Here is a 9,855-nt window from a genome sequence, read left to right as displayed (position 1 = left end):
TTACTTTTTCTACTCGGTAACGAGTAACTGTAACTTGTTACTTTTAAAAAGTAACTTTCCATTCCCTGGCCACTAATTACCCAGTGGCATACTTGGCACTGAATAATCAGTGAAGTTCTCAATCAGTGAACTAAAAAAGGAAGAATGTTTGAGCGTTATATAAAATATTAATATTTGCACGTTAATTTCTATCTTCCAATACCATGCACTAAAACGAGGTTAGTTAGATCACATAATAAAGATTAGGTTAGGGATCTCACATTTCATTCACTGATTACCAGTGGCATACTTGGCACTGATATCAGTGATTATCCACTGATTCAGATTTAGAGAGTACCCATACAGCATACTAACGTTGAATCAATATCTCAAAAACGTTGAATTGCAACATTGCGAACATTGCAGCAACATCACGAAATGTGGATTCAATGTTGAAGAGACGTTGCAAAAACATTAATGTCCATTGAATTACAATGTCTGTGAGACGTAAAAAATTTTTCGTATATTAATTAATTCAGTTTTATTATTAAAATAAGTATTATTGTGATTAACATCATATTCCGGAACACACACGAGAAAATTATAATTGAAAAAAAAAGTTTTCTCTCTCATTTAGAAATAAATATTCAACATGTGATTCAATTTGTTCAATATTGTTTCAACGTTGCAGCAACATTAACAATAAACATAGAAAATCAATATATTATAGATACAACATTGATGAAACATTAACACTTTAATATTCAACATCTTAGCAACATTCTTTCAACGTTCTGTACTGTATGGGGTAACAAATGTTGTTCGGCGTAGTCCATGATTTTCTAGAAGACCTCGTAATTTTCTTGGAGTACACAATACGTATGTATAGACAAATTTGACATTTGCTCAATCTGCTACTACAAAGACTTGAATCGTGCTCAACGATTGCGAACGATGGCGCAAATGCTGACCTATTTCGAATACGCTTATTTATAACCACACCATAGAACGTCGCGAAAAGTGCTGCCCTTTGCCAGGAATCGGTCTCTCGTGCCGGAAAAATATATATGACATTTGCGCGGTACGGTGTACCTTACCGTCACGTAAAAACTGTTTTTCCGAAGCTGGAATCGGAAAATTCTTGTGTGTCGAACCATGACGACAATATCGATCGACATTGCGGATCGTCAGCTATTACGACCGAGGTCTACGATAATCTTTTTCGCGTCGTACTTGGAGAACGAGCAGGGTCTCGTGCGGACCATCGGTATCCTCTTACCCAGCAGTTTGTCCCACCTCAACGAGGCAGTAAGACTCGATAAGACTCGATATATACTCTTGGGTTGAATGGCGGAATCGTTGCACCGTGTTCCGCGCTGTGAGGCACTCTTTATAGAGGATATTACTTACACTTGCCTCCTCCGCGATCGTTTCCGGAGGGGAAAGCTCCCTATTGTCGTAGATCTCGATGCTTACGATGTAGCGTCCACGACCTGAACGGACTGATCCCGTAATTGATAACGCGTTACGGCGCACAGGAGAGCGCTCTTGGAAAAGAGCATTGGGCGAGTTGGACGCAAGCAGAGCTTGGCGGTTGACACTTGCGAAATGCGAGTTGAATGGCTCAGTGAGAAATGGAAAGAGAACGAGAAAGAGAAAGAGAGAGAAAGAGAGAGAGAGAGAGAGAGAGAGATCAAGTTATCCCATAAATATAACAGAAGTGAGTTTGGACGCGCTGTGGATAGAGCGTACCGCTATATGGATACTTTTTCTTTACCTATACTATTTGTTGTTCCACTATTGAGTTCATCCCCTTTTATATCAAACTCACGTCGTATTCAAGAAAACAATCGCGTATCGACGCAATTGCGACGCAACATGTATGTGCGATTACTTGGAGCTAACGAGACTTTGTTATCAGGCCACCTCACTCTCTTTCTGTCTTTCTCTTTCTCTTCCTTCTCTCTCTCTCTCTCTCTCTCTCTCTCTTTTATTCTCTTTCTCGCAAAGGCAACTGGAATGGATTACCGCGGTGCGGTCTCGGATGAGGTGCAGGTGCAGTAATCCGGTGATAATGGAGTAACGAGATTCGCCCTCACGTACGTTTCCTGCATATTTTAACTCTGCATTTTGCGGCACGATTGTACGTACGCTGCGCCGTCGGGTCGTTGTGCCTAAGCAACCCTTTGGCCGCCATCCTACCGGCCCTTTGCGTACATATAAACGCATGTTCACTCCACTGATTGCATGGAGACTTGAGTAATTTCGTTGGACTCACGGCAACAACGATGGCGATTCGTTCTCAACGATAATGATTCTACGAAGTGTTTATTACAAAAGAATAATTGTTCGAACTTTTACGATTGTCTAATGTTGCTTCGAACTTTTAAATGTTGAATAGCTCATTAAAAACAAAATTCGATAACGCCTTATGTGATTGAATTAGAAAGAGGGAAAGAGAGTGAATATAATAATATTTGTATATCATAGAAAAAAATCTAGTAATTAATAAGTAAATGAAACAATATAATTTTTAGTTAGCTTGCATAAAAAATTTTTCAATTTAATTTCAAATTTTATAGTTAATAGAATAGTTTATTGAGCCACTAATAGCGAATTCAGTTAAAAGCACTGGTGCGTATTAAAGCCATTGTACACTGATTTAATTTAAGTGTAAAAATAAAATATAAATGTTACCGAATTATAAAACATATATTTTACCAAATAGCACAGTAAAGTGTATTGAGGATTTTGCAATTTAATCTGTGATATTTATAGTACACACACATCTTCACATCAAATTTCACGATTGTATCAGTGTGCACTGAATGCGATCAACTACAAATTCACTATAATTTTTTTATATGTCATTGAATTGACGTTGGTGAATGATTTTATTAAATTACATTTGTACACTTTTTTATGATCTATCTTTTAATAAATTATTTTAATATTCCGAATTAAAAATACTAAAGAATTGGAGTATCATCGAGTGATCAAATAATTTTTTAATTGATGTAGTAATATAATATATGTATACACATAACGTGGCAATTGCATCATTTATATTGTAATACATGTTCACATTATTAATTATTATAAAATTTTATAAACTAATTGTAAGTAGTTTACAAATTATTTTGCATTTTGATTTAACAAATTAATTTCCCTAACAAAATGAGCTTGTTAAGCCAACGATATACATATCAGTTAGTTTAACACAACAATTTTATAACTTCAACAAAATATTCTCAACGAAGCTAGTTTCAGTAAATTAACAAAATGTCTCCCGAGCGCGACAATTACCTACGTTTGTCAGTAATGATTCGCATGCAGTGGAATTTCGCACAAATTTGTTTAATCCATTTGGTATTTCCTCTATTGTGCCAGACCACAGCAGTAGTTTACTCCTGAATGCGCTTCGCTTAACAAGAAATAAAGGAAGATATATCGAAGTAGAGTGCAGAGAAGCTAGTGGCGCCCCGACACTTCGGGTTAAGTTTTACATAATGTATCAGTGTTGTACGTATTTCCTGAAAGGAACGAAAGAGGGGATCTCGTCGAGACAAGGATCGTCGGGAAGCGCGACTCATGGGGTTGCAGGAAGGCCTCAAAGCTCTGATGGAAATGAGAACGGCGGATTGAACGTCGCTCGCTTGAGTGGAGCTTAATAGAGCGGGTTAAGTTCGGTTTATTTGATACACCACCTCTACGCCTTAGACGAGATTGCCTGTCTCCGCCCTACGAGACCCGATTGTCCGTAGAGCATACGCCAGAAGCCGCTGCTTACCCCCTCTCACCCCAGGAATCAGGAGAGTGTCATAAACCCTTTCAAGACGGAGAGACGTTTTACTATCTCTGAAAGCCTTTGGTAGATTTCAATGAAATTCAGTATCCTCGAGTCTTTGTAGTTGCATTGAAATACTTTCTTAACGAGAACATAAAGATTAAGTCGCGGTAAAAAAGGTTTATTGTTTTTCTATTATTTTTGTCTATTGTTTACTGTTTTTCTATTATTTCTGTATCAAATAGATTAAGAATTATAAAAGCCCAGAATTCTCCGAAAAGATAATAAAGAAGATTTCTTTTAAACAAGTAAAGGATAGAGTTAATGCCATCAAATCGCTGTAATTTTGCTCTAAAATTGACAGATATAACAAACTTTTTGCACACCAAGCTGAATTTTTAAGCAATTTATGAGCAACTTATAATATTCATTTCCAGAAGAAAAAATAGACACGTGCACCAGTAGCGATATTTTGTATCGATTTAGTTGCTGCAAGAGTCACGTCAGCGGGCGCGGATAATTAATTTCGATCCATTCTGAATTAATGGTTCCATAATTTGGACTTACGTAATTTGTGGTTTAGCTAACCGCACATTATGCATCACGTTATCGCGTCTGAGTATCACGCGCACGGCGAAGACCCGCGGCGGATGAAATCCGCGGTCATGGATGTCGGCAATATCGTGCGCGATATCCAGGCTGTCGAAATATATCGTATAATCTCGCTTTATACCGCGTCTGCCGACGGATAATTGGTAACGTCGGCGCACCATTTATCTGATTGCCTCTTAATCGTTTTCATCCACTTTAATCTACCATTATCCTACGAAATGGACATCGTTAGGTTACTATCGACATCTTCGAGGTTGTATATTCGAGACGTAACTCTTTTCCGCGCGATTGCTTACGCGCAGGGATCATTCGGCCGTGAAATGCGGTGAGGGTGCAGTGTCCGTCGCCGTTGGACAAACGAGTTTACCTCCCCAGAGGGAGGAAGGGAATCCTGAAACCTCCTCGTAAAAATGTCGTCGCCGCGATAGAGAGCACGTTTTATTTCTCAATGTTAGAGAGACTAGCTGGACTAGCTATCGCAGCCGTGTCCGCTCGTTTTTGCGACGTGGATTTTCAAAATATCCGACAGGAGAATGTGTTGCAGGAATATCCAGAGCTTTATGGGAATATCTTCCCTCCTAATGCTTCGCACTAAAATCCTATGAAATATAGCCGTTTTGACGAACGAATATGGTTAGAAAGGGTGCTTTCCATTTGGTGACACAAGTATCACTTTATCTTTTTTGACATTCAGTAAGTAACAAAGATAAAACGACACCTGTGTGTCAACTTGTGTCATCAAATGAAAGGCATCGAGAAAGGAGAAATCTCGCGTTACGAATAAAACCGCTGCGATCACGGGACGCAAAAGAGGTTCATATTGATGACTTAAAGGTAATATCGTACTTCTACTATTATTAATATAATATATGAGGAGCAGACTTTCAAAATGCGTTTTGTCCAAAATTTGTAATTTTCAGAAAACGAGAATAAAAGAAACTCTGCATATAAAAAAATTACTTACTTTACAAAAAATAACAATATAGGATGTGAAATATTAAACAAAATTGCTGAACAATGGTTAAAATTTTTAAACAAAAATATTAAACAAATACGTTTTGTTTGTCTCTAGTTAAAAAACATAATACACTTTAAAATGTCTGTTTTTTCAGCATATAAATTAACGATGAAAAAATGCTTTCTGAATATTTTAGAGTAGCTTATAAGATGAGTCTTTCAACACTGAACGCTACGCCATCTCTAACTGAAAAAATGAAATTTTGGATAAAATGCATTTTAGAATTCTGCTCTTTATATGATGACATGTCAACTCACTTGTTGTAAAGAACAATGTCGGGTAACCATATGTGTTCCGATGGTACATGAAGGGTGTCGACACCGCCATATTCGTCCGGATTCCACTTCAGCTTGTAATCGTTCCACTCCTGAAAGCAAAAAGAAGAACTGTAAACATGTCATTGATTTAACGGGAATAAAAGTCTTACAATGTTTTAAGGTGATAGTAGCATCATTTATCAAATCGACGATTAATTTAATTGTAATATTATTTCAGCTTCAATTTATATATATGATTGTGTTTTAAGTTCAACAATAAGTGACGCACAGTTTATACAGGATATTTTACAACTTACCGGTTTACAATATTTTACTGGCGTATTCTGATGATAAAGTAAAATAAAAATTTTAATACAAAAACGTTGAGAAGCCACAATAATTTTTTAATTATAATTAAACGATTAAAGATACTCCATGTATATTGCATAGAATTCTCACGATGATCACGTTATTAAAATATTGTACGGTGGTTGGGGACTACTGTTAGGCGCCAAGATCCAGCCTCAATTATATTGGGTCTTTCTTTATTTGATGAAGGACTTGATGAATTATTGAGCAACCTTTGCTTAAACAAAGAAAAATTGCATAAGAAAATAAGCGGACCACGAAAGCCGTTTTCTTCTTCTACTCTTTCTCCTTTTTTTCACTTTATATATAACTGCTCTTATTACTTTTCCTCCATTCGTATTGAAACAGTTGTGAAACCCATTACCATTTCGTTTGTTTAATAAGAAAGTGACAATTAAAAAATTAACATTTTTTAGGTATTGACAGGAAATCAAAAAATCCTGAAGTATATATTTTTAATGCAAAAACGATACGTTTGTAACTCTTCCAATTTACTGCTAGACAACAGAAATGTCACTTATCCTCTGATCAAGTTCACATTACAATGATCCTATCTAAAAAAAGACATGTTAAATTTTTATAAAAAAGAGCCGAAATTATTGCAAAAACAGTTGTATAGAAACATCTTATTTGGAGTTATGTACCATTTTTCCTTAAAAGGTTCCTTAAAACATTGTTTTGATTCGAAATTTTTAAAATGCTTTCTCGAAAAGTTGCTAATTTTGATATGTATCACTTTTCTATCCAACAAGCGATTAGATATTAAATTGCGAGAAAAAAGAATGTTTCTAGAAAATTTATTTCTAGGAGCTTATTGTCCAAAGTATAAGTTAATATTGATCCATAAAAAAGAGAAGTATATAATATTTGTAATTGAATATCCATCGTCACGAAAGAGATAGCCCATAATCATCTTAACTGCTCCGATATATGTCACCATTCAACTCCGAACCCTCTTACGACCGCTAGACGTCTTTGCGATCCTCATAATTATCTTACGGAAGTTTCGTCCATCGCTACCAATATCCGAACAGGAAGACACGATATCCTATTTCTACTTTCCGGTTTACGCGTTTAAGCGAAATGAAACGATTAAGGAGCAAAGTAATTACGGGACTCTCGGTTTTTCTTCTTGTCCGCTGCCCGTCTCTTTTATCTTCACCACGAGAGTCTACGTTTCTCGAGACAGACAGCGACGTTCAAATGCATTGCGGCGAGAAAAGAATCTTTCCCAAGATAATATTTTCCTCTCCTTCGTCACTACATCTCTCGCTGAATAGAAGAAAAAGAAAGAATCGAGGGATGCATCTCGCGAGTCGCTTTGAGACTTCAACCCGACTTTTTCATTTGTCGTGCGTTCGTATTGAGAAATTATTGATCGACGATAATGAGACGAGGCATTACGAGAAGCTAAAATGGATATTTACGTGCGTCGCATGAGCTTGTCATATCACCCCCGAGTATCGATCCTGTCGGGTTTGATTCCAAGATGCGTTGATATTTTCTAGCGCGAGATGGATGTCGAACTGATAGCAAAGCGTAACTCACGAAACGCCAATGTTTTCTTACGACGGATCGATACTCGGGCGACGCCCGGCAGCTGAGACTCCGTTTATAATCCAGTTACAGCTTATATAAATTTCACTCATTCACGCACATATCCGTTGAACATCGACCAAATCTAACACAGATTAACGTTATCAATAACAGAATAATCGTATTCAAAGAGTTTGGAGAGATATACAATCTCTAATTCCTAGTAATATTCGTAATTTGGTTTTACCAGCTCGATCCTAAGTAATCATAGATAAAGCCATTTGAATATTCAATTATTCAAATAAAGGTATCCAATTTTGAAATTATTTCTCGACTATACAGAATGAAATGGAATACTATTGTTGCAAAATGAAAAAACTACGAAGTCGGTCTTTTCTTCGAAAGCCATTTCTCTCCTTTATGTTTAATATGAAATTTCTTTTTCCCTTTTTCTTTTAATATAAAGCACGTGTAGAAAGAAAATTGTATCTTAAATGTACCGCACGTAATAATTTTTATTCTTTATGATCTGTTAATTTATTTGTAGCGAGATTTCTCATTATTAAATGGCCGCAGCGTACGAGATTTCATCGGTGTAAAAAAAAGAAAGAGACTTTATAAAATGGAGTATAGTCGATTTCGTTCGTGGCGAAAATAAACTCTTTTTATACAAAGTTTCGCCGTTATAAAAATGACTAGCTACTGGTAATTTTGAAAGCTATTCCGTTGCGCTTGTTGCACAGGTAACACAATAGCTTGTTATTTCATTCTTATCCACATCTTATCCAGAAGAAATTACACAATTCATTAAAAGTAACATACATACATAAAAATGTTTTAATTTTAAAATAAATAGTATCCTATAAAAGGCTGAAATAATATTTATTTGTTTATAATTGTTACTTGTTTTAAAACAAATAAAAGATATAAGATGACAAAAAAGTTTTATGTTTATCAAATCATTAATTTTATATATATATATATATATATATATATACAAAAAATCGATTCTGGAGTGTGTTAGTTATATCTTATTAAATATCAAAAACAATAATTAACGTTCAAAATAGTCACCTTTAGCTTTGATTCAAGCTTTAAGGCGCTTTAGAAATGCTTAACAATAGCTGCACATCTCTTCACAGATAAATATCAGCAATAATCTCCAGTTCATCAACTGATAACAATTTTTTGGTGCAAAGTCTTTTGGTATTTAATAAAATATAATTAATGTTTTAGAGTTCGTTTTTTAAAAATATATGTTATTATATTGAATTGAAAATTATTTTATACGCATCAGAAGACATTTGTAATGATTTGATAAACACACCAAAAACTTTGTTGTCAATCTGTAATCTTACGTGCAGCCTTGGCCAAAAATATTAAGCACCTTATTAACCATTTTTTAAAGTTTTAGCTTAATTAAATTGATTTATGGCTGTAAATTTTCTTTTGTTTCAAGAACCTTTTAAACTTATGTATAATGCCAGTAACGACATATAATAATGCAAGTAAAAGAATTCCAAATAAATGAGTAAAATATAAATATCTAATATTTTTTACCAAAGAGCTGTATCTGTCTTCTGCGTATAAAATATTTTCAATTTAATTTAGAAACTGAGTTATTGCAAACAATACGAATCGAACTTGATGCTATTACATATTCGTCAAGAATTAGTTAAAGATTACTCTTGAGCGTAATGTCATCCTACGCAAAATTATATCACGCAGCAATGTGTGACAGAAAACAGCCGCTGCAGACACCTGCGATGTACGTTTACGCCGGTACGGTGCGTCGAGTTTCGTTGCTCTTGCAGGCATTAATTATTCCGCTCGCAATTAGCTGAGTTCGGTAGGTACGTATCTGGCATCACCACCGCTGTGCGCCTAAAATTCCCCGCACGATCCAGCGAACCCGGATCGAAATCAGTTACTGGCGCACAACGAGCGAAGCAGTCGAAGGATTTTAATTACCTGTTCTTTTACAGTTTTCTGTTCCCTTTTTTGCCCTTCCTTTTATATCGCTCGAGTGAACGAACGGTTCTTGCGAACAAACTCTTTGAAACAAAAGGAAACTTTTTCTAACGCGAGGAATTGATAAATTAATTTATTGAAATTTATAGACTGCACGTATGAAGTGAAGCGAGAGAACACAATCAGGCACGTTTTGGAAGGCTCTACTGAGAGAATTATTGACATGAGAAAGCTGTGTGCAATATGAACAGATGTACGCAATTATATAGCATGCACTTTAGCAATTTCCCTACGTTTCTCCCTCCCCCTCCCCCCCCCCCCCCCCC

At 35.8% G+C, this 9,855-nt stretch overlaps 1 protein-coding gene across 1 annotated transcript in view; it reads right to left on the bottom strand.

The window, feature by feature from the left end:
• nAChRalpha1 (nicotinic acetylcholine receptor alpha1) overlaps positions 1 to 9,855 on the bottom strand; it is a 93,773-nt gene that overhangs the window by 23,955 nt on the left and 59,963 nt on the right. Inside the window, exon 3 of the mRNA XM_018509995.1 lies at positions 5,654 to 5,763. Coding sequence (XP_018365497.1) covers positions 5,654 to 5,763 — 110 coding nt within the window. The remainder of the gene's footprint in view (positions 1 to 5,653; positions 5,764 to 9,855) is intronic.

Source organism: Trachymyrmex cornetzi, unplaced genomic scaffold, assembly GCF_001594075.2.
Source record: "Trachymyrmex cornetzi isolate Tcor2-1 unplaced genomic scaffold, Tcor1.1 scaffold321, whole genome shotgun sequence".
Taxonomy (NCBI): domain Eukaryota; kingdom Metazoa; phylum Arthropoda; class Insecta; order Hymenoptera; family Formicidae; genus Trachymyrmex; species Trachymyrmex cornetzi.
Note: the sequence above shows the minus strand (reverse complement) of the source record. Positions and strands in the feature narration are given on the sequence as shown.